The 27,099-nt window shown below is 44.3% G+C and overlaps 1 protein-coding gene across 3 annotated transcripts in view; it reads right to left on the reverse strand.

The window, feature by feature from the left end:
* Positions 1-27,099, reverse strand: part of LOC106566935 (mediator of RNA polymerase II transcription subunit 13-like) — a 138,642-nt gene that overhangs the window by 87,265 nt on the left and 24,278 nt on the right. For all 3 annotated transcript variants that reach the window (XM_014135556.2, XM_014135564.2, XM_014135550.2), the window contains exon 2: positions 24,619-24,856. In XM_014135556.2, the coding sequence (XP_013991031.1) occupies positions 24,619-24,856 (238 nt within the window). The remainder of the gene's footprint in view (positions 1-24,618; positions 24,857-27,099) is intronic.

A 27,099-nucleotide genomic window follows, 5' to 3' on the forward strand; every position in this document is an offset into this window, starting at 1 on the left:
CTGCTAATGTTCTCTCTGCACCATGTAAATATGAATAGAATTGCAGGAAATTTGCTTTAAAACTGCTAAACTCTCTCAGCATCATTGTAAAATGTGTAGAATAGCATGATTTTAGCTATAAAACTGAATTTTTTTCTTCTGCCCCATGGCAATATGTGTAAGAGATAAGAATAACAAATAATTAATTAAAGAGCAGCATTAAATAACAATATTGGAATATTTAGAATTTTTTTGTCACGAAACGCGTCGGGCGCGTCACCCTTCTTTACACTTCGGATAGTGTCTTGAACGCACGAACAAAACAGAGGATATTTGAACATAACTATGGATTATTTTGAACCAAACCAACATTTGTTATTGAAGTAGAAGTCCTGGGAGTGCATTCTGACGAAGAACAGCAAAGGTAATAACATTTTTCTTATAGTAAATCTGACTTTGGTGAGTGCCAAACTTGGTGGGTGTCTAAATAGCTAGCCCTGTGATGCCGGGCTATCTACTTAGAATATTGCAAAATGTGCTTTCACCGAAAAGCTATTTTAAAATTGAACATAGCGAGTGCATAGAGGAGTTCTGTATCTATAATTCTTAAAATAATTGTTATGTTTTTTGTGAACGTTTATCGTGAGTAATTTAGTAAATTCACCGGAAGTTTGCGGTGGGTATGCTAGTTCTGAACGTCACATGCTAATGTAAAAAAGCTGGTTTTTGATATAAATATGAACTTGATTGAACAAAACATGCATGTATTGTATAACAATGTCCTAGGCGTGTCATCTGATGAAGATCATCAAAGGTTAGTGCTGCATTTAGCTGTGGTTTGGGTTTATGTGACATTATATGCTAGCTTGAAAAATGGGTGTTTGATTATTTCTGGCTGGGTACTCTGCTGACATAATCTAATGTTTTGCTTTCGTTGTAAAGCCTTTTTGAAATCGAACAGTGTGGTTAGATTAACGAGAGTCTTGTCTTTAAAATGGTGTAAAATAGTCATATGTTTGAGAAATTGAAGTAATAACATTTCTAAGGTATTTGAATAACGCGCCACAGGATTCCACTGGCTGTTACGTAGGTGGGACGATTTCGTCCCACCTTCCCTAGAGAGGTTAAAGGTCTTACTCACACCGGCTGTGGAGAGCGTGATCACACAGTCTCCTTGAACAGCTGATGCTCTCATGCATGTTTCAGTGTTACTTGCCTCAAAGCGAGCATAGACGTAGTTTAGCTCGTCTGGTAGGCTCGTGTCACTGGGCAGCTTGCGGCTATGCTTCCCTTTGTAGTCTGTAATAGTTTGCAAGCCCTGCCACATCCGACGTGCGTCAGAGCCAGTGTAGTACGATTCAATCTTAGTCCTGTATTGACTATTTGCCTGTTTGATGGTTCGTCGGAGGGCATATCGGGATTTCTTATAAGCTTGCGGGTTAGAGTTCCGCTCCTTGAAAGCGGCAGCTCTCCCCTTTAGCTCAGTGCGAATGTTGCCTGTAATCCATGGATTCTGGTTGGGGTATGTACGTGCATTCACTATGGAGACGACGTCATTGATGCACTTATTGACGAAGCCAGTGATTGATGAAGCCAGTGATTGATGAAGCCAGTGACTGATGTGGTGTACTCCTCAATGCCAATATGTGTCGAAAAGCATAAGATTAACTATACAACACATTTTTCTCTCTGCACCATGGCAATATGTGTACAATTGCAGGAAATTAGCTTTAAAAATGCTAAATAATCTCAGCCTCATTGCAAAATGTGTAGAATAGCATGTGAGCACCCAATAGGGGGGCTTGTTTAGACCTTGTGGTATGCCACCGATCCATGCATGCATGTGTGTGTACACATATGAGTGTGTGTTATGTGTAGTGAATACGTGCTGCTACAGTTTGTGATGGCTTCACTTCCAGTGCAAACACATGTTTATTTCATATGTCCCGCCCCTGTCACCACAATGCTGCTCTGCTCAAACACAAATAAGCTGTGATGGAACTGGGTCGCAGCAGCTCTCACCATCTCTCTCACTCTCTTTCTGTCTCTCTCACACTCTGTCTCTCTTTCTCTCTTCCTTGATCTCTCTCTTTTCTCCCTTCCCCTCTACCATTGCATCTATCTTCCCCCTTCCACTCTTTCCCTCTTCCTATTTCTCTACCTCTCCTTCACTCTGCCCCTCTGTCCTCAATCTCCTACTCTATCTTCCTCTCCCCCTCCTTGCCTGGCCCAGCCTGTCTGACTGCATTAGCTAAACACCGTCGCTAGGGGGAGTGTCCACTGGTCACAGACTACTACACACAAAGATGCTATTGATCCAAGCTACACAGAGAGAGAGAGAGAGAGAGAGAGAGAGAGAGAGAGAGAGAGAGAGAGAGAGAGAGAGAGAGAGAGAGAGAGAGAGAGAGAGAGAGAGAGAGAGAGAGAGAGAGAGAGAGAGAGAGAGAGATAGAGAGAGAGAGAGAGAGATAGAGAGATAGAGAGAGAGAGAGAGAGAGAGATAGAGAGAGAGATAGAGAGAGAGAGAGAGAGAGAGAGAGAGAGAGAGAGATAGAGAGAGAGATAGAGAGAGAGAGAGAGAGAGAGAGAGAGAGAGAGAGAGAGAGAGAGAGAGAGAGAGAGAGAGAGAGAGAGAGAGAGAGAGAGAGAGAGAGATAGAGAGAGAGAGAGAGTCCACTATTAGGCAGTTTCCTAGAGCAAAGGGAAAAGGGAGGTGGAGATTGGGGAGGTGTGCTCTCTCTGTCTCTCTCCTGCACTCATTTTTCTTGGATCGATAAAGCCAGCGTCTGGCAGTGTGTCTGTCTATGTCTCTGGCTGGGCATAGACGTTCGTGCGCACATGTGGGTGTGTGTGTGGGTGCGTGTGTGTGTGTGCCTGTGTGTGAGTGTGCAAGACACACATCAGCTTTATTAATGACCTGCCTTACACTACTGTAGGTCTAAACAGATGCAGGAGGGAGGAGAGAGAGAGAGAGAGAGAGAGAGAGAGAGAGAGAGAGAGAGAGAGAGAGAGAGAGAGAGAGAGAGAGAGAGAGAGAGAGAGAGAGAATGAAGAGAGAGAGAGAGGGAGAGGCTCATATCTCATGGGTGGGCGTGTCATTGTGAGACCCCTCGTTCACTAATGGGCCGACAACGCCATTAGAGCAGATTACCAGGAAGGGTAATGGGGCAGTACACACCGCGCCACGATGTGTGTGTGTGCGTGTGTGTGTGTGTGTGTGTGTGTGTGTGTGTGTGTGTGTGTGTGTGTGTGTGTGTGTGTGTGTGTGTGTGTGTGTGTGTGTGTGTGTGTGTGTGTGGGGAGGGAGGGAGGGAGGGAGTATCTAGAGTTCCCACATGTAAGCAGACAATGCACACTGGCAGGTGTGTAATGTTCTCTGTTCACATCCCTGGGATAAAGACCCATGCAGGGGTTTTGACTTCTCGGAGAACATGCAGTTTTGTAAAATAATCTCATTGGATGCTCAACATCTCCTAACTTTAACGGATGTTAAGCTCTGACGATGTGTGACCACTGAGACTCCATTCAAAATGAGTGTATCAAGCAGATAAAATGAAGCAGAGTAGGATCTCTCATTTTTGGTTGTATATGACATTTAATCCACACGTCATGTCTATTTGAGCCTGTACTGGCTAACTTGGTACTGACTAACTTGTCAGGGTTACATGAGATTATAAAACGACATGGCGAAATGTACCACAAGTTAGGGTTGGGTTTAGCATTACAATAGGGTCCGTGGCTTTAAATTCCAAAGTGGTGAACAGTGTTGGAACACTATAGAGGCAGAATGTATATGGTGACTGTATATCACTTTAGCAGCGGCCCAGGGTCACTGGCTACACTACAGCCCAGTCACGTAACAAGCACTAGACAACCGCTTAAAAAAAGGAGACAGCGCAAAGCAAAGCAAAGCTGGCCAAAAGATGGGGGGGTGGCTGTAAATGGTTCTAGATGGCCCTGTAGATGGAGGGAGCGAAGGAGAGGCAGAGAGAAGAAGAAGAGAGGAACTCCCACTCCACTCCAGTATGCGATCCACCAGCTCTTAAACACTGAGCTCAACAGCAGCAAGGCCTAAACCAGCAAACAACTGAGTGCAGAACAAACCGAGCGCTGCTCCCCTGACAGAGAGAGGGTGAGAAACCAGTGGCTGCTGGCACACGGCCAGGAGCGCTGACGACGACAACGTCACTGAGATCAGTTGGGCCTCCAGAATCCACCACTTTGCTTTTTAATTTCCAACGGGAATTAACTGGGGATTTGAGCTCTCGCCCGGCTTTCCCCCAGCGTCTCGGCAAACGAAGACACTCACTATCTCTCTTTATCTTTTATTTCTCTCCCTCTCTCTTTAGCTCAGTCGCAGCTCCTTTTAAACACCAATAACACGTGTGTTTGGATCAGATGGGAGTGTTTGGAGTACGAATGACGCATATTGGACTGCTTCTACATCAGCATTGCTTGCTGTTTGGGGTTTCAGGCTGGGTTTCCGTACAGCACTTTGTGACATCGGCAGATGTAAAATACATTTGATTAATTGACTAGTTCTGTGAGGAGATGAAGGGCAGTTTGATGGTATTGACTGTCCAGATGACTGGGGTGGCGGACAGGGTTCAAGACAGGGGAGGAGCTGAGGCCCACCCCCTCAGGGGTCAGGGGGCATCCTTCAGCAACACCTCAACCCCCCACAACACACACACTACACACACACACCCTCCAGCCTTCCGTCTCTGACATCAACACTACAAACATAGAGGTGCAGCTGCAACAGCATAGACCCCCCCCCCAGCAAGAGTTGCCCTCTCATATCTCTATCTCGCTCTTTCTCTGTCTCACTTTCTCTCCCCCTCTCCTCCTCTCCCTCCACAGAAACAGGCTAGCAGCCGCTCCTGTGAGCATCTGTTCTTTCTGGCTACTCCCCCAGCTTGTTGCTGCGAATGCAGCTTTTCTCAAAAGCATTGTGCAACAACCGCCTCTCCCTCTCTCTCCATCTTTCTCTCTCTCCCTCTCTCTCTCTTCTTCCTCCTCCTCCTTGTCAGAACGTTTCTGTGACACTCCAAAACGCTGCCCCGCTTCAATGTAAAAGAAAAAAAACGTTCCTCTACCATGTTTTGAGTTTGATGTGGAAGTTGTTAACGTTTCTAAAAGTTTTCCTGGAATGGGATAACCCACCGCTATGCTGTCATTCCCAAACAGTTATGCAGCTATTGAGGCTCGCTAAATAGTTTTATTATAAACAACATCGTTTTGATGGGAGTCATTCAGATGGACGTTTTCTGGTTCAGACCTAGGAGGAAACATCCTAGGGAGACTACTTAAGGAGGTACCAGAGGGGGGACTGCCTAAAGTGGAGCTCCAGGAAAATGGAAGGGACCGCTCCATTCTGTTCTGTACCGTTCCGCCACTACAAGGGCTGTCTCATCGGTCATGCCCGGCCCACAGTCAAGACCTTTCACGACACATGGAAATACCAGCGCCCTCCCCTCCCCTCTCTCTCCCTCTCTCTCTCTCGCTCTCTCCCCACTCACTCACCCTGCCTTTGAAGCCTACAGAAGGATAGGGTAGGCGCCCCAGACAAAGATCCTGCGCACACACACACACACACACACACACACACACACACACACACACACACACACACACACACACACACACACACACACACACACACACACACACACACACACACACACACACACACACACACCATGCACAGAGACCCAGAGTAAAGTAGGACGGACAGAGGAGGAGGAGGAAAAGGAGGGAAAAGAGGGAGGAAAAGAGGGAGGAATAGAGGGGGAAATCTGGAGTCAATTAGGGGAGCGAGCCAGAGCTCTTACATAGTTGTGTGAGTGAGTCAGTCAGGCAGTGGAGAGGAGAAATGGAGGGGGTCTGTTCACTCCCGCTACTCAGAGCCACACGCCACCATTCTGGACCAGGGGGAGTCACATTACACACAACCCCTGGCTTTCCCCTCCTGAACAGGGGTCAGCGCTGAGGGTGAAGGGGGTGGCTGCTGTCTCTGATCAAACAAGCAGCACGGAGGAACTAGAGGTTTGTCAAGCATGTTCTTGTCTTATGGGCATAAAAGCTGGCATGGGAGACCTATCAGGCAAGAGGAAAGACCTATCAAATACAAACCAATGGGTCTTCAACATCACACCTCCCTCTCACACACACACATTTTACCAGGCTGATGTGTTGTAAGGTTGGCTGAGAGCCCCTTAGGGGCCCTCAGGGGCCCGGTGTCTTCAACTCTGACTGGGAGATCTATGGAATCCCTCAAACAAGAGCTACTGTTATTTTATTCATTTCACCATCCATGTTGCCATGATCATTCCTACAGCATGGCATGCCGCTGGCCCCGGGTGATTACTTCAAGTTTGTGGCACAGCTCCCATCATGCATAAAGCATGCTGATGAGTAAATAGCATATAGGAGGAGAGAGAGAGAGAGAGAGAGAGAGAGAGAGAGAGAGAGAGAGAGAGAGAGAACACACACAAGCAAACAATTGAAATTGTCATTTTTTGCAGTACTCAACATGAACAACACATGCCTAACTCATTCAACAGCTGCGAAATCTGCCAAATATCAATCCTCTCAGATACGATCTGATTTCCACCATGTTTAAGAGAAAAGCCAACAGAGTTATCTAACACGGTTACATCATTTGACAGTCACTTATCTTCTCTGTCCCAGCTCAGCACAGATCACAAAACATACACACACACACACACACCGTCTGAGAGTGACCCAATTTCCTTTAGAGCTGGGTGTTGAGTGTGAATTCAGACTTTTTCCAGTAAATACATCAATGCAACATAAACGCGTGTCTTGATTGACGAGGAACATTAAACTGATTCTTACATATTATGTCATTATAACTAATACATAAATTGGTATGGACGTCACCAATACAAGACAAGCATTTATGTTGTAATGATTTATTTACTGGAAAACGTAACAACCAGGTTTGAACTTTGTTGTTGTTGGGTCAAGCAGGATATAATGATGGGCTGTAGTGGAGCCCAGAGGATCACTGACCTTTAATACCAGGTTAAACACACCACTACAGGGCTACCAACCCTTTATACACCATACCACTTGTACACACAATATAATGCATCCCATATAGAGCCTTCTGTGACAAGCAATATTGTCTGAATAATAAATAGATAATCAGTCATGTATTGTAACAGTATATTTAGAATATACTGTATGTATATATAGCAATATATAGAAAGCAATATATAACAACTACCACACTATTTAATATGTAACCATTAGAATACTATATTAGCTAGCACAAGACCACTAAGACAGGATGGAGAGGACCCTCCAAGCTGGCAGACAGCAGTGAAGACTCCTCACACTCTCTAGCTAACCACTGGGACTGCAATGTGAAAATGATGGCTGGCAAGCCAATTAACCACACAACAAAAAGATCAGGCTTAAAATACCAAACGTGTGGCTGTCAGCACACCACAGGTCAATGGAAACACATTCACATCCAATCATATGGTGGACCAGAGTTGGAGCAAGTCCCCAGTCCCAGTTCACCATTCCCAGTCAATTCAGGAATGTTAATGGTCCCCAACAGACATGTCAACCTCCCCCGAAACACACACTGACACGCATGCAAGAACGTACACACACACACACACACACACACACACACACACACACACACACACACACACACACACACACACACACACACACACACACACACACACACACACACACACACACACACACACACACACACACACAGAAGGATGCACAGTAGAAAGTCAATGGTACTCAATCAAAGTCCCATCATGAAATAGACATGAAATAACAAGTCAGGGGAGTCTTCAGACTAGCACACCTCAATGACTGCTCTGGATCTAATTCACTGTTTTCTCACTCAATCCAGTCAGTCAACTCTCTAACACACACACACACACACACACACACACACACACACACACACACACACACACAGGGCCTGCTGATGCCTGCTCAGACCAGGAGCCAATCAAATATAATTAAAAGAAGGTGTTACTTTGACCTTCGCGATGGGAAGACTGTGCTCATTACCAACAGGCCTGAGTGCAACAGGGAGGGACAACTGCTGGAATTTAACTATTTAAACATGAACATATTGTGTTTAACATTTGGCTCATGTGCTCTGGAGGGACTACATGTGAAGTGTGAAAGCTAAGTGGGTTCTTTGTGTTGAATACCATCTTGACCATATCACAGCCTCAGTTGGCCTTAGTCAGACTCTTCATATCCAACCTTGTTTTGCAGAGTGAAGTGATGCTTTCTTCAACATCCACTCAGCTTGACATTCCAGACACACGTTAAGTACCTGGATTCAAGCTCTTGTCCTAAGGCACTAATGGACATGCACAGACCTGATGATAATGGACATGCACAGACCTGATGATAATGGACATGCACAGACCTGATGATAATGGACATGCACAGACCTGATGATAATGGACATGCACAGACCTGATGATGATGGACATGCACAGACCTGATGATAATGGACATGCACAGACCTGATGATAATGAACATGCACAGACCTGATGATAATGGACATGCACAGACCTGATGATGATGGACATGCACAGACCTGATGATGATGGACATGCACAGACCTGATGATAATGGACATGCACAGACCTGATGATAATGGACATGCACAGACCTGATGATGATGGACATGCACAGACCTGATGATAATGGACATGCACAGACCTGATGATAATGGACATGCACAGACCTGATGCTCCAGGAGTACCACAGTAATAACACATGTTGCCTCCTATTACAAAGGTTGGCTATGTTCATAATGCAATGGCTTCATGTTTACATCCCAAGAGTGGTGTGTACTGCCACAAGTCTGTGTCCACATGCAACATTAATATCATGTAAATATTACATCTGTGTAACTACTATGTAAATCCAAAAAGGATGAATATTCATATGTATGGTTGATTTTGGGAGCACAGGGTGCTCCAAGTACTTTACATATATGAAAATAAACATTACAAATGGTAAAACAAATGTCATGAAAGAAAAAGTGAAAATAACATAAAAATAATAAACACTATTAGGCTACACAGTCCCATCTATTGTTCTGCAGTCCAATGTGATGGAAAGCTCATTCTCCCTCTACATTGACTTTCCTGGGGCCACTTCGTTACTTCATTACCTCCCAATGGACCTTGAGGTGTTACCCAGGCAGGGCACAAGAGCAGCCACTGAAGTTAGTGATTCCACAGGTATCCCCTGTTCCCGTGTCTGTCTCTCTCCACTAGAGGGGCTGGGTGGAGCTGGACAAGAGAACTCAGCCAAGAGGAGAGAGAGAGGGGGATAGAGAAATCCAGAGAGAGAAAGGGAGAGGGGGGATACAGAGACAAACACAGAGAAAGAGAGGGAGAAAAAGAGGGAACGAGGGGGGGCTGTAATATCCTCTTGCCAAGACTCCCCCTCATTCCCAGCAGAGTGGATGGGAGCAGAGCGCAGCGCCAGCAGAGAAGAGGAGAGCTGGCCCCTGGACAGGATCCACTCAGACACACAGCATGTTCACAGCCCAGACCCAGGCCAGTCAGCAGATAGACCTCCCCGAACAGCACAGGTCCCCTGGGTCTCCCTGCTGCACTCACATTAACCTTGTACTGTAACACACCTATTAATGCTCTGCAGCAACAATACAGCCCAGGAATGACGGGGCCTGTCTACCACTGTTTTCCAGGTGAATGTGTTCTGGCTGCTCATTGTGGTTAAGGTGTAAAATGAACAGCTGAGTGATTCAGCTGGTATAGCAACAGTCACATCCAAGATAACATTTAGATTGCCACCCGTCGCAGAATGCAAAAAGGAAAAGAATAAAGTACCCATTTACCGTTGTTTGAATATTAAAAAGAATCACTGATTACGCACTTCTAAAACCTCAGTGTGTTGGTTTTCACTATCCAGTGGTGTTAATTATATACTTTATGGTAATTACTGTATTTTTTAATACATTACTGCAGTATATTTGAGGGAATAGCCTGATACGGTAGAATAGTTGCTGGTGATATTATTGCAATAGAATAGTCGTTTTTATTATGTGATAGACCATTGATATTGATTTGTGGGGAGAAATCAATGGAGTTCTTATGGGACATTCTGGCTGAGGAGTTATGTCCACTAGGCAGGTGGAGTCTAGAAAAAGCAGTGAAGAAGAGAGACATCAGTAGAATAATCATACACAAATGCATTGATTGTGTATCTCTGGCACTGTAAAATGTTTGATGAGGCATGAGATGATATACACAAATCTGAAAATGACAGCACGTACCAGAATGTTAGGACTCCAATAAGATTTTTGCAGGCTACAATTTGAAGTCATAATTAGGGCATTCAATTGTAACATTAATAAAAAACGTATGAAATGTGAACAGTCGATTTATTCATTGAAATTACACATTAAATGGAAGACAGATCACTCAGAAGTCTGTTCTACTTCAGGGTTTCCCAAACTCGATCCCGTGTGTGTGTGTCCCCACACACACACACATTCTCAATGTGTTCCTCTGCTGTCAGATTAGGCATTTTTTGGAGACGTAAAAAGGGTTCTCTAGATTGGCAATCTCTCCTCTCTAGGACAGAGCATGGAAAGAGAAAATAGAACAACAAAGTACAGCAAGTACTGTAAACATGGGCCCACCCACACATACTTCAATCCTGCCACTGGCAGACCAGCAGCTCCTTCCTCAGTCTGTCTGTCCCGCCTCTCCTCCCCCTTCTCTGTCTCTCTCCTCCCCTCTTTCCTCTCGCTTTTTACCCAATCCCAATTTGCACTCTCTGCTTTTCTCTCTCTCTCTCACACACACACACACACACACACACACACACACACACACACACACACACACACACACACACACACACACACACACACACACACACACACACACACACACACACACACACACACACACACACACACACACACACAAAGCCCTCATTCTTTCAGTTGGTGGCTTTTCTTTCAAAACCGAAAGCTTGCGGAGGGGAAATGTACACTCCTCCCTCTGTGCAGCTGGGAACCGTCTTCCCTCTACCTCGTCATCACACACTTCTCTCTCTCTCTCTCTCTCTCTCTCTCACACACTCAGTCCCTCCACGTAAATTTACGTACAAATAAACATCACTGAGGCTGTTTTTCCTCCACTTGTCCTGCTCTTTTCACTCCCTGCTTTTCTCTTCTCTCTCTCCCCTCCTCCCTCTCTCTTACCCATCTGTCTCTACCTCCTTTCCTTCCATCCCTCCTCTCTCTCCTCCCTCTCCACCCCTTCCCCCTCTCACTCTGTCTTTTTTTGCTGTCATGGAATCTTAATTTTCCACATGTGACTCACTGTTTCACCAGCCAAGGCCAAACTGTAAAAAGTCTGAAGCTGTAGGCAGCAGACTCACTCCTCTCGGCAGCGTGCATTCCTTCAGGGGGCTCTCAATTATCTCGACAGGTTCTGTTTGTTGGGGACAATTATCCGTAGTTTCCTTTTTCTACATGACTTCTCGCTCAAAGTCCCATTGTGACATATGTCAGGGAGCGACCTAGCTCACAAACGCAGGGGATTATTCTTACCTGTTCTGTAGCTCCCCCTCATAGTCACTGCCGTTTGAGTCAACCTCCAAGAACAAACATGGCCATGTTGTTAAATGTTGTGAGGGTTCCCTGTTCAGAGTACCCTGTCGCTTAATGCCATAACATCACAGAAAACCAAAGAACAAAGGAGGAGGGGAAAGAAAGCCTGAAAGAACGCAAGCTTGAAAAGAGGAGAGAATGGAGGGCTGAAAGGGGTGATCGGCAGGCAGAGACACCCACACGGATGGATGCCAAGTAAAACTCATTGACACAGAAAAGCCAATACTTCATCAAGTAAGGCCTGTACTAAAATCAGATGAAAGGGTCTAGTCTCTCGCTGGGATCCCCGCGGCTCCAGAGGAGTAACAAAATGGACTAATACATCTACTGGTGACTCAACGGGTCTGCAGGTACTGAGGGGGTTGAGGAGTTGAACAGACTGAGATGATACTACAGAATACTACAGGGTTTCTAAGGTCTAGGCGGGGTTTTAGACTGTAACAATTGAAGGAGCTCTGTTGAAACGCAATGACACAGAATGTCAGTCATTGATGTGCATAATGCCAAATGAAATGATTTATCATGAATAGATACAGAACTAAAATCCCTGGGCCTCTCTCTCGCTCTCAAATTTAGTTTCAGTTTCATTTCTCTGCATAAACTAGCAAAGCACAAAGTTAACAATTTAAGTACATGTCATCGATATACAAATACAGTTCTAGAAACAGGCCTGGAGATTGAATTACGAGAGTTTTCCACTGATGGACATTTGCCAAACAGTGGTCATTTTCCATAAGATATTGTATATCCTGAACATGTTTCTTTCCAGCCCATACTGCAGTAGTAGTTCCAGCTCGTTCAGCCACTTCCTGGGGTTGACCCATTACTTCTACTGGACTGTTGCCTTGTTGACCTCGTCTCTTTCATCCAACCCCCACCCCTCTTCACATCTCTACCTTCACTAACACCTTCCTAACAGCACAACAACACTTCTCTGAAAACACTCTCCCACACACACCTTATCAGGCCCCAGTCAGAAACATGAACAGGATATCCTGCTAAAGCACAGACGCACCATTCCCCGTTAAACATTCAATGTGGTTCCAGACAAGATCTGTTAACAGTGTTTAGACTGAATATCATTTGTTTAGGGGCATCAAATCCAACCTTGGCTATGTGTGCACTGCAGGCAGGTAAAGTCCAGCCCACTACGACTAGGTGTCAGGCGATGGTTAACTGGTGCAGTGAATCAGGCGCAGGAGAGCAGAAATGAGTGTACCAGGTATTTAATTCCACGACAGCACCAGTATACAGACAATACTGAAAGTGCGGAGAAATACCGGTCACTCGAAAATAACGGGCGTAAATACATAACCCGGAAAACATAACCAGCCGACAAGTACCGCCATGAACAATCAATAAACACGCACACTAACATGTGGGAAACAGAGGGTTAAATAATGAACATGTAATTGGGGAATAGAAACCAGGTGTGTAGAAAACAAAGACAAAACAAATGGAAAATGAAAAGTGGCTCGGCGATGGCTAAAAGACCGGTGACGTCGACCGCCGCCCGAACAAGGAGAGGGACCGACTTCGGCGGAAGTCGTGACACTAGGAGGGGGGAAAGCAACACTGTCTGGCATTTCACCTCGATAATGCCTAGGTCACATCTCCCAGCAGCTGTCTGTAACATTCAACTGGCTCACCACTGGTAGATTGAAAGACAAAAGAACACATTGAGGGGAAGAAAAATAGAAAACTGGCAAAAGGGAAGAGACCAGTGTTTTTATTCCTCCCTCCATTCGTTCGTTCTCTCTTTATTTCGATCATTGATTTGCTCAAGGAGCTATTTTCAGCACATGATGTACGGCAGTGAGATCACTGAAACAATGGCTGTGTCTCAGACAGCACGATAGGAGGAGAAAGGAGGGGGGAGAAAAGAACAGAATGGTAATGGACTCATTAGATGATGACTCTTCTTTCTGTCCATAGACACATGAGCAGTGCCTGTAGATCCCAACGTTGCAACAACGTTGTGACCCCTCCATAATGTGTATGATCTTCATCTGAAACAACGTTGAGAGCCCTCCATACTGTGTATGATCTTCATCTGAAACAACGTTGAGAGCCCTCCATACTGTGTATGATCTTCATCTGAAACAACGTTGAGACCTCTCCATACTGTGTATGATCTTCATCTGAAACAACGTTGTGACCTCTCCATACTGTGTATGATCTTCATCTGAAACAACGTTGAGAGCCCTCCATAATGTGTATGATCTTCATCTGAAACAACGTTGTGACCTCTCCATACTGTGTATGATCTTCATCTGAAACAACGTTGAGACCTCTCCATACTGTGTATGATCTTCATCTGAAACAACGTTGTGACCTCTCCATACTGTGTATGATCTTCATCTGAAACAACGTTGAGAGCCCTCCATAATGTGTATGATCTTCATCTGAAACAACGTTGAGACCCCTCCATACTGTGTATGATCTTCATCTGAAACAACGTTGTGACCTCTCCATACTGTGTATGATCTTCAACTGAAACAACGTTGAGAGCCCTCCATACTGTGTATGATCTTCATCTGAAACAACGTTGTGACCTCTCCATAATGTGTATGATCTTCATCTGAAACAACGTTGAGAGCCCTCCATACTGTGTATGATCTTCATCTGAAACAACGTTGAGAGCCCTCCATACTGTGTATGATCTTCATCTGAAACAACGTTGAGACCCCTCCATACTGTGTATGATCTTCATCTGAAACAACGTTGTGACCTCTCCATACTGTGTATGATCTTCATCTGAAACAACGTTGAGAGCCCTCCATAATGTGTATGATCTTCATCTGAAACAACGTTGAGACCCCTCCATACTGTGTATGATCTTCATCTGAAACAACGTTGAGAGCCCTCCATACTGTGTATGATCTTCATCTGAAACAACATTGTGACCTCTCCATACTGTGTATGATATTCATCTGAAACAACGTTGAGAGCCCTCCATACTGTGTATGATCTTCATCTGAAACAACGTTGTGACCTCTCCATACTGTGTATGATCTTCATCTGAAACAACGTTGTGACCTCTCCATACTGTGTATGATCTTCATCTGAAACAACGTTGAGAGCCCTCCATACTGTGTATGATCTTCATCTGAAACAACGTTGAGAGCCCTCCATAATGTGTATGATCTTCATCTGAAACAACGTTGAGAGCCCTCCATACTGTGTATGATCTTCATCTGAAACAACGTTGTGACCTCTCCATACTGTGTATGATCTTCATCTGAAACAACGTTGTGACCTCTCCATACTGTGTATGATCTTCATCTGAAACAACGTTGAGAGCCCTCCATACTGTGTATGATCTTCATCTGAAACAACGTTGTGACCTCTCCATACTGTGTATGATCTTCATCTGAAACAACGTTGAGACCCCTCCATACTGTGTATGATCTTCATCTGAAACAACGTTGAGAGCCCTCCATACTGTGTATGATCTTCATCTGAAACAACGTTGTGACCTCTCCATACTGTGTATGATCTTCATCTGAAACAACGTTGTGACCTCTCCATACTGTGTATGATCTTCATCTGAAACAACGTTGAGAGCCCTCCATACTGTGTATGATCTTCATCTGAAACAACGTTGTGACCTCTCCATACTGTGTATGATCTTCATCTGAAACAACGTTGAGAGCCCTCCATACTGTGTATGATCTTCATCTGAAACAACGTTGTGACCTCTCCATACTGTGTATGATCTTCATCTGAAACAACGTTGAGACCTCTCCATACTGTGTATGATCTTCATCTGAAACAACGTTGTGACCTCTCCATACTGTGTATGATCTTCATCTGAAACAACGTTGAGAACCCTCCATACTGTGTATGATCTTCATCTGAAACAACGTTGAGACCCCTCCATACTGTGTATGATCTTCATCTGAAACAACGTTGTGACCTCTCCATACTGTGTATGATCTTCATCTGAAACAACGTTGAGAGCCCTCCATAATGTGTATGATCTTCATCTGAAACAACGTTGAGACCCCTCCATACTGTGTATGATCTTCATCTGAAACAACGTTGAGAGCCCTCCATACTGTGTATGATCTTCATCTGAAACAACATTGTGACCTCTCCATACTGTGTATGATATTCATCTGAAACAACGTTGAGAGCCCTCCATACTGTGTATGATCTTCATCTGAAACAACGTTGTGACCTCTCCATACTGTGTATGATCTTCATCTGAAACAACGTTGTGACCTCTCCATACTGTGTATGATCTTCATCTGAAACAACGTTGAGAGCCCTCCATACTGTGTATGATCTTCATCTGAAACAACGTTGAGAGCCCTCCATAATGTGTATGATCTTCATCTGAAACAACGTTGAGAGCCCTCCATACTGTGTATGATCTTCATCTGAAACAACGTTGTGACCTCTCCATACTGTGTATGATCTTCATCTGAAACAACGTTGTGACCTCTCCATACTGTGTATGATCTTCATCTGAAACAACGTTGAGAGCCCTCCATACTGTGTATGATCTTCATCTGAAACAACGTTGTGACCTCTCCATACTGTGTATGATCTTCATCTGAAACAACGTTGAGACCCCTCCATACTGTGTATGATCTTCATCTGAAACAACGTTGAGAGCCCTCCATACTGTGTATGATCTTCATCTGAAACAACGTTGTGACCTCTCCATACTGTGTATGATCTTCATCTGAAACAACGTTGTGACCTCTCCATACTGTGTATGATCTTCATCTGAAACAACGTTGAGAGCCCTCCATACTGTGTATGATCTTCATCTGAAACAACGTTGTGACCTCTCCATACTGTGTATGATCTTCATCTGAAACAACGTTGAGAGCCCTCCATACTGTGTATGATCTTCATCTGAAACAACGTTGTGACCTCTCCATACTGTGTATGACCTTCATCTGAAACAACGTTGAGACCTCTCCATACTGTGTATGATCTTCATCTGAAACAACGTTGAGAGCCCTCCATAATGTGTATGATCTTCATCTGAAACAACGTTGTGACCTCTTCATACTGTGTATGATCTTCATCTGAAACAACGTTGAGACCCCTCCATACTGTGTATGATTTTCATCTGAAACAACGTTGTGACCTCTCCATACTGTGTATGATCTTCATCTGAAACAACATTGAGAGCCCTCCATACTGTGTATGATCTTCATCTGAAACAACGTTGAGAGCCCTCCATACTGTGTATGATCTTCATCTGAAACAACGTTGTGACCTCTCCATACTGTGTATGATCTTCATCTGAAACAACGTTGAGAGCCCTCCATACTGTGTATGATCTTCATCTGAAACAACGTTGTGACCTCTCCATACTGTGTATGATCTTCATCTGAAACAACGTTGTGACCTCTCCATACTGTGTATGATCTTCATCTGAAACAACGTTGAGAGCCCTCCATACTGTGTATGATCTTCATCTGAAACAACGTTGTGACCTCTCCATACTGTGTATGATCTTCATCTGAAACAACGTTGAGAGCCCTCCATACTGTGTATGATCTTCATCTGAAACAACGTTGAGACCTCTCCATACTGTGTATGATCTTCATCTGAAACAACGTTGAGAGCCCTCCATACTGTGTATGATCTTCATCTGAAACAACGTTGAGAGCCCTCCATACTTTGTATGATCTTCATCTGAAACAACGTTGTGACCTCTTCATACTGTGTATGATCTTCATCTGAAACAACGTTGAGACCCCTCCATACTGTGTATGATCTTCATCTGAAACAACGTTGTGACCTCTTCATACTGTGTATGATCTTCATCTGAAACAACGTTGAGACCCCTCCATACTGTGTATGATCTTCATCTGAAACAACGTTGAGAGCCCTCCATACTGTGTATGATCTTCATCTGAAACAACGTTGTGACCTCTTCATACTGTGTATGAACTTCATCTGAAACAACGTTGTGACCTCTCCATACTGTGTATGATCTTCATCTGAAACCATGTTGAGACCCCTCCATACTGTGTATGATCTTCATCTGAAACAACGTTGAGACCCCTCCATACTGTGTATGATCTTCATCTGAAACAACTTTAACATTTAATCAGAGACACTAACTGGGTACATTAAAGTTAATATTTTTTCATCAATGAGAAATAACACAAACCTTATGTTGTATTTATTGTCCTTTATAAATACAGATGAAAAATCTATTTTTCAAGGGAGACCAGGACGGCAGCAACAAAATAAAACTACTAGTAGAATCTTAGCCAGCACTGAAAATTATAGCCATATAAAGATATACATAGCCATGATAATCATATGCACTAATCTAATGCCATTCCGGCAAGTGGAGCAGATGGTGGGCAGTGGGCAGCAGTGGCCAGCAGTAGGCAGGACCTTGGTACAGTACAGACTGAACACAGAAGATTATGTGATCACAGTGAGACAGGACAGGTGGAGGCAGAGGTCATCCTTCCTCCAGCACTCAAGTACACACACAAATTTGGCATCGTTTATTTCAGAGAACAATTAACTGGGAACCTTATGACCTCTGGCAGCACAGAAACTCCTGCCAATTACGGACACACACACACACACACACACACACACACACACACACACACACACACACACACACACACACACACACACACACACACACACACACACACACACACACACACACACAGCCCCTGGGGTTTCACAAAGCATTGCAGGCAGCTCTCTCCTGAGGTCCATAGCCCCTAGCTCCAGCGCTCTGCTCTGACAGAGGACACGTTTCTGTCTGCTATCTGGCACGGCTTTCCATGCTGTTGTTGTGAATGACAAGCCGCCAGCCATCTCTCTCTTTATTTCCTTATCATTGATTATTTTTCTTAGAATTGTCAGTCTATCCACTTGTTGTGTTAAGATCTTTGTTACGCCATCCCATCCTACTGATAACAATCCTTTTCTTTATCAACACCTTTCATCACCTACTTTCCATTTGCTGCTTTCTTCATTTGCTCTCATTACTGGTGGGCAAATACAAATACACCAGATAAGCATGGAAGAAGTGTTTTAGTCAGATAATGAAAAGTGTAGTCTCTACTACAGTGTTTTTACAATTGAGATTAATTTGAGCATACGCATTTGGTTAAAGTTACAGTAGCCTAACTGAATTAATTCAATAACATGTGGAATGTTCTTTCCACATTCATGACACCTGAGTGAATAAGCTGATATGGCTTCTGATCCTGACATGATGAGGTGAATCCTGAAGTTCCTCTCCGTTCACCTTGGACACATGATCCTGACATGATGAGGTGAATCCTGAAGTTCCTCTCCGTTCACCTTGGACACATGATCCTGACATGATGAGGTGAATCCTGAAGTTCCTCTCCCCCGCTCCGTTCACCTTGGACACATGATCCTGACATGATGAGGTGAATCCTGAAGTACCTCTCCCCCTCTCCGTTCACCTTGGACACATGATCCTGACATGATGAGGTGAATCCTGAAGTCCCTCTCCGTTCACCTTGGACACATGATCCTGACATGATGAGGTGAATCCTGAAGTTCCTCTCCCCCTCTCCGTTCACCTTGGACACATGATCCTGACATGATGAGGTGAATCCTGAAGTTCCTCTCCGTTCACCTTGGACACATGATCCTGACATGATGAGGTGAATCCTGAAGTTCCTCTCCCCCTCTCCGTTCACCTTGGACACATGATCCTGACATGATGAGGTGAATCCTGAAGTTCCTCTCCCCCGCTCCGTTCACCTTGGACACATGATCCTGACATGATGAGGTGAATCCTGAAGTTCCTCTCCGTTCACCTTGGACACATGATCCTGACATGATGAGGTGAATCCTGAAGTTCCTCTCCTCCTCTCCGTTCACCTTGGACACATGATCCTGACATGATGAGGTGAATCCTGAAGTTCCTCTCCCCCGCTCCGTTCACCTTGGACACATGATCCTGACATGATGAGGTGAATCCTGAAGTACCTCTCCGTTCACCTTGGACACATGATCCTGACATGATGAGGTGAATCCTGAAGTCCCTCTCCGTTTACCTTGGACACATGATCCTGACATGATGAGGTGAATCCTGAAGTTCCTCTCCCCCTCTCCGTTCACCTTGGACACATGATCCTGACATGATGAGGTGAATCCTGAAGTACCTCTCCGTTCACCTTGGACACATGATCCTGACATGATGAGGTGAATCCTGAAGTTCCTCTCCGTTCACCTTGGACACATGATCCTGACATGATGAGGTGAATCCTGAAGTTCCTCTCCCTCGTTCACCTTGGACACATGATCCTGACATGATGAGGTGAATCCTGAAGTTCCTCTCCTCCTCTCCGTTCACCTTTGTCACATGATCCTGACATGATGAGGTGAATCCTGAAGTTCCTCTCCCTCTCTCCGTTCACCTTGGACACATGATCCTGACATGATGAGGTGAATCCTGAAGTTCCTCTCCCCCTCTCCGTTCACCTTGGACACATGCTGTTCAGGTGGAGGAACAGGAGCACCACTGATTGGTGCTCAACATCAACCATCAGGTCATAGTGCCCTTCAGCATGCTGCCAGAGCCTCCAGCACAGTGGAGACCACCATGTTGTCATACAGTGTACCTTCCAAAGACCCTCATTCTTATCAGACTTCACCTTGAAAACTGATCTACACACCACAGTCCCATTGTCAACCATTATGAGGTAAACAACAAATCTGCCTCTAGACCAGTGAAGGGGATCAGATATTACAATGTGAGTCTAAGGTATGGCAAAGCAGAGCCCACAGACAGGGCAAACTGGGTTATGGGAGTCATGAAAACACAAAAATCAAGAGTCCCACAATGAACACAAACAGTCCTAACCATCAAATAACCACACAGTCAAATGTAATAATTACAGTAGCAGCACTGTAGGTTAAGATAGGCAGTGTGCTACGAGGTCTTAACCGCATGTTCGTGGACACAGAGTGACTCATCTCACAGTACGGCGCATCACCGCCTCTCAGGCTGCTCATGCATGACACAACCCACACGGTAGGGCACAGCACATACTGATAAATCACTTCTCCTCCACACGCAAAGGCCCAGAACTACTTCTGACTGTCACTTCACCAAAATCCATTTCTAGATCAGATTACCCACTCCCCATGCTACCAAAAAAGAAAAAGGTAATAAGAGATTCTCATAAAGCAGTATTATTGAGATAGTGAAAATATTGGGCAATTCCACCAGGTCTTAGGACCCTGGGGAGGTTAATCACAGCTGTATGCATTGGGCATGATGTTTAAACACGCCACTGGTTCGACATTGAGCCAATGACAATGGCATACAGAGCCGAGAGAGAGAGCCTGAGACACTGATACCTGAACACACTACCTTAATAATTACCTTAATTACCTTAATAATAGGCAACTTTAATATCCCTATAAAAACATTCAAATGCGGAGTAAAATTTTTGTGCCAGTAATTTAATAAATATTAATTCACCTCATTCCCCATGATGTACTCCTTTAAGCGAAAACTGTGTAAATGTTGCAGTGGTGTAACAGCATATTACATCTGGCTCACAATGAGTATGTATCAGTCCTTAGTGATCAAGGGGAAATGGCAGCTCTCTGCACACCACACAGTGACCATGGGCTAGGTCAGAGGTCAATCCTTCTAGTGGCGGATTCCATCATCCGGATTAAACAGAGAAATTATATTACTGGAACTCTTTTGTCAGTTACATGTTTTCTGAAAGCCAGATATTCCATATTGAAAATACAAGCTATGAATAATGCCATTATCATGAAATACAGTACATCATCAACCTGATTACCAATTCAAAATATAAACGTGGACATACAGTATGCAATGGTATCACTGTATTTAATATTGCATAATATTATTGCATAATATTGCACTGTAAAAAAAAAATCTGACTAGGAAATGTCCATTATTTCATGAAATCATCATTAGATAGACCATATCTCCTCATCTTTATCTAAACCATATCTCCTCATCTTTATCTAAACCATATCTCCTCATCTTTATCTAAAACATATCTCCTCATCTTTATCTAAACCATATATCCTCATCTTTATCTAAACCATATATCCTCATCTTTATCTAAACCATATCTCCTCATATTTATCTACACACTATCTCCTCATCTTTATCTACACACTATCTCCTCATCTTTATCTATACCATATCTCCATCTAAACCATATCTCCTCATCTTTATCTAAACCATATCTCCTCATCTTTATCTAAACCATATCTCTTCATCTTTATCTACACCATATCTCCTCATCTTTATCTACACCATATCTCCTCATCTTTATCTAAACCATATATCCTCATCTTTATCTAAACCATATCTCCTCATCTTTATCTAAACCATATCTCCTCATCTTTATCTACACCATATCTCCTCATCTTTAACGAAACCGTATCAAAACGCTAGGGCTAAATAGTTTTTCCCCCTCAAAAGCATTATCTCTGGTCTCCCTCCCAGAGACAGAGGTGTTCCCAGCCAGCCCATTACAATGTTTTTGTCCTGCGCTCTATTCAAGACCCTCGACCTTTGGCTCCCTGTGTCTCCCAGGCCAGCTGCACAGAGGTCCCTGTGTGGAGACATGCCAGGGAATAATGGAGGAAGAATTGCAGGGGGAGAAGAGAGGGAGAGGAGGTTAGAGGAGGGGAGAGGGGATGGTGGGGTAACCAAGGTCTGGAAACCCTTGAGTTCAGAGCTGATTCAGAGGAATGAAGGGATGAAGGGGGTACGTTTGTTTGGTTTGTGAGTGACTGAGTGAGGTGGACTGGATCTCTTGGTAACGGAGGCCACAGTATAGCAGTCCTACGCTCTGCACTGACCGTTCGTCACACACCTAAAACCTCCGCTTTATTTTCTCCCACGCTTCATCTGATAAGCAGGAAGCCCTACATTCCCTCCCTGCTCCCTGCCATAAAACACACACACACAGACACAGAGAGAGGACACAGGCATCCCCTGCTAAGAGCAACCACTGCGCTGGTGGACTGCCTCTGCAGCAGAGAGACATTAGCAGCGGTGAAATCCTACAGAGGTTATGCAATCAGCAGCAGCACCACAGTGTTTTCTCCTGTATACACTATTTTGGCCAATGACGAGAATCGATGAGTGGCGAGGAACGACAAGCCTGAAGATTAGTGGACTAACCTCATGCTGTCCTCCTCCTCCTCTCAGCATTTCATCTCATTTCATTAAATGCATCAGATACATAGATGCTGTTGCTTTATGTAATCTCCGGATCAGGCGTTGGCCCAGCCTCAGAGAGAGAGAGAGAGAGAGAGAGAGAGAGAGAGAGAGACTGTGTGGGGACAGAGAGAGAGCGAGAGAGAGAGAGAGAGAGAGAGAGAGAGAGAGAGGAGAGAGAGACTGTGTGGGGACAGAGAGAGAGCGAGAGAGAGAGAGAGAGAGAGACAGGAGAGAGAGAGAGAGAGAGAGAGAGAGAGACAGGAGAGAGAGAGAGAGAGAGAGAGAGAGAGAGAGAGAGAGAGAGAGACAGGAGAGAGAGAGAGAGAGAGAAGTCACTGCAGCCCTAGAGAAACAGGGATATGATGACCCCCTCGGATACCAAAAAGGACACTACGATTGTTCTTCCAGTCCTCCATCACACACTTTAACGGATTCCACATTATAACTGCAAATGAATTAGCAAAGAATGAATCTACCCCTTAATTAGCGATTCATTTCTCACTTCTAAAGTGCTGTATTGTCTAGTATTATTAATAAGGCTCACTCAAGGCAAATATTGTAAAAGAGGGTAGACGTGTGACATGTTGTGAAGAATATTATCATAATGTGATGCAGAGTGAATGTTTCTCTCTGTGGCTTTTGATGATTTTATAAACAATCCCCCTGAAACAACAGATCCTTTGTTTAATTGGGCATGTCAAGAGGATCACAAGAAATTCTTATTAACAATCCAGATGCTCATAAATATCAATAGCTGTAACTTTGCACATATTAATGCATTTCACTACTTTTCCAAGATGGACACACTTTCGGAATTTTTCTTTCACTGAGGCGTTGCTTATCAATATCTCCGGGATAATGAGTATCTCAAAATAAACTCCCTTCCTAGTGTTGAAATAGCCAACAACAACAATGGAAACAGTAGAGGTTACAAATCTGTGATTTCATTATGTACAGTCCATTTCCCACCACAGCAGGGAAGACACACACCCAAACAAGTTAAATAAACTCCTAAACAAGATCCAGCAACGTTGATCCATACAAAGGCATCACCGTTCATTCATGTCACCTTTCATGAAGAAGAGAAAGAGGGATGAATCTTCTATCTGCTACTGTCTTCTCATCACATCTCTAACTCTCCACTACACCACCCTCTATCTTCCCCTTCCTCCTTTCCTCCTCTCCTCTCCTCTCCGCCTCTCCTCTCCTCTCTCTTCTGCTTTACTCTGTACTCCTCTCCTCTACCTTCTTCCATCTCTCTGCTATACTACCCAAACCTTTCCATAAACCAATGCTTCTCTCCTTCCTCTCGTTCCCTCTCTTTTCCCTCTCTTCCCCTGGCTTAGTCAATAAGCTGGGGTTCCCTGCTGCACATGTGCAGCCAGATAATGCAAATGCTTCTATAAATAGAGGCGATAGTGCTGAGAGTGGCACTCTTTCGGGTGAGATATCTTTGGGTAATGCACACACACAGACACGCAAGGATCCGAACAATAGCAAGACAAATCCACTTAGGTAGTCTGTTACTGTGTGCTTCATCACAGACTCTCCTGAGCCAGCACAATGCTACACAACACAACACAGTACATCACACCACAGAACACAATGCTACACAACAAACAATACTAAACATAAAATCTCAGATTCTGTCACAATTTCTAACACGTATAGACCCAGAAGATGAGAGTATGAATGTGCAGCAGTTCTCAGCAGCTCCCAGCAGCTCTCAGCAGCGGGGGGGCTCACCTTCCAGCTCGTGATGGATGACGTCAGAGAGGTTGGGCTCGTCGCCCCACCAGAAGATCCACAGCTCTTTGGCGTCAGGCTTGACTTTGCGGCGCCACACACACAGGAGGTTGGCCTGCACGCAGCGCATGAAGCTGCGCAGCACCGGGTCGTCCTGGGCTGGTGCCGAGATCACCGGCCCGTACTCGCCGCCGCCACGGAAGCTGTAGCACCTCCACTTGATGCCCGTCAGCTCTGCCTGGAGCAGAAGAGAAAGAGAGTTATTATTACTTCTGTATACTGTCATCAGTATCAATAAAGTTCATTGAATTACAATACACAAAGAGAGACAGAGTGTTATTATTACTTCTGTATACTGTCATCAGTATCAATAAAGTTCATTGAATTACAATACACAAAGAGAGACAGAGTGTTATTATTACTTCTGTATACTGTCATCAGTATCAATAAAGTTCATTGAATTACAATACACAAAGAGAGACAGAGTGTTATTATTACTTCTGTATACTGTCATCAGTATCAATAAAGTTCATTGAATTACAATACACAAAGAGAGACAGAGTGTTATTATTACTTCTGTATACTGTCATCAGTATCAATAAAGTTCATTGAATTACAATACACAAAGAGAGACAGAGTGTTATTATATTTGTACACTGTAATCATTTTTGTATTATCATAATTAGTACCAATAAAGTTGGTTGAATTGTAATTGAGTGGTGGATTACTGTAATGAAAGAGAAGAGTGGCCTCAATATGACATAACCACAAACTAATACTCTAGGACTGATCCCACTATAAATCAACATTTCCACCTCAATGACTATGCCCTGTAAACATTATTGAAAAGGTTTAGAATTGAATGACATTGACATGATAAATTCATTATAAAACCCTATTCTATCCTTGTAATCTGAGACAACTGATGCACCCTTTGTAGCTCTTTCATGTCAAATAAAGTTGTATACAATGTTAAGTGAATAATGGGCTGCTACATTTACGTTAAATATACTGTAACCTAGAGCTCTATGGCATTCCTGCTAACAGGGCTCTGATTTCTGCCTTGTAACGGGAATAAATCCAAGGCTACTAGGCAGTGCTGTAAGTGTTCTACTCATATGAATCATATTATCTTCACCATAGCCGTTGTAAATGAATATACTGCGTAGTATGACACCCGAATAGGCATGTGTGAGAAAGAGAGAAAAGGAGAGAGGGAGGGAGAGATTAAGAGAGAGCAACAGAGAAAAAGAAAGGAAGACAAGGAGCAAGAGAAGAAGGGGGAGAAATTGTGTCAGGGTCAATCACTGGAGCACAGTCAGTGTCTGACATCTTCTCAATTTCATTTGATGGAATGTAACACGTTTATGTAGCCTGTCAGAGGGCTGGGGGAGTGAGGTAGTCGGCAGCCTTGTCAAATAGGACGTTTGTTCAATCTATCGATGAGCAGTAAAAAGGACAACCCCACTGCACCAGGGAGAGGGGTCTTTAAACAGACGCGAAGACACACAAAGGACACAGAGGATAGATTTTCTCAGACAGGAAAACAGTCTGGCCAGGGTGGAACATTGCCGTCATGTGTACAGAGTCTGTCGTTTCACTTCTGTGGGTTTTATTTATATACAATAAACAACGGACCGTTGATCCGCATTAGGAAACGATGGTTGAAAACCGTTAAGTCTCTCTCCACAAGAGACATTGATTTTGCTTTTGAATGCAACTCAATATCACAGAGTCTTCAAATTAGGCTCCAGTGCGGGTGTCTATGAAGAACAAGGCTAAGAATGAACATCTTACAAAGGCTGCGTTCAATACCCACTGAGGCTGATTTGGCAGGATAAGGGAGACCTCTCGGAGAGTCACGCTGCCAGGGCTAGGCTCCTCCCCTGTGTTCAGCCAGCTGTGAGGGCCTAGCTTGGCACGCCGTCCTGGCTGGCACCATGCCACCCCTCACCAACTTTCAGAAAAGAATACTGTCTGTCCCATTGGAGCTTGATGGAAGAACAGGCTACATGGAAACACGCAGCAAAATAGGGCACCTTGCTGGAAAAATAGATCTCAATGTGCTTATGTGGTTGGAAAGATGGGGTGGAGGGTCCCAGCTTTAAAAAAAGAGCATGTGTGTGTGTTTGTGTGTGTGAGGGGGTGGAGGGGTCAGAATCTCACTCCTACCAACATGTGACCACCATGAGCCTAGGGGAAGGGACGTTCCCTCCTGCAGCTGCTACACTGTGTGTGTGTGTGTGTGTGTGTGTGTGTGTGTGTGTGTGTGTGTGTGTGTGTGTGTGTGTGTGTGTGTGTGTGTGTGTGTGTGTGGCGAAATTGTCTTTCTGTAGTCTATACAGTATAGCATACAAGTGTTTTTGGTGGAACAGCCCCTGTGAAAAATATGCCTCGTAATTACAAGGCCACTCTTCCATAATGACAGAGTGTGTGTAATCTGAGATATAAACATTGGCAAGTCGATAATCTGGCCTAAAA

Source organism: Salmo salar, chromosome ssa01 (assembly GCF_905237065.1).
Source record: "Salmo salar chromosome ssa01, Ssal_v3.1, whole genome shotgun sequence".
Lineage (NCBI taxonomy): Eukaryota > Metazoa > Chordata > Actinopteri > Salmoniformes > Salmonidae > Salmo > Salmo salar.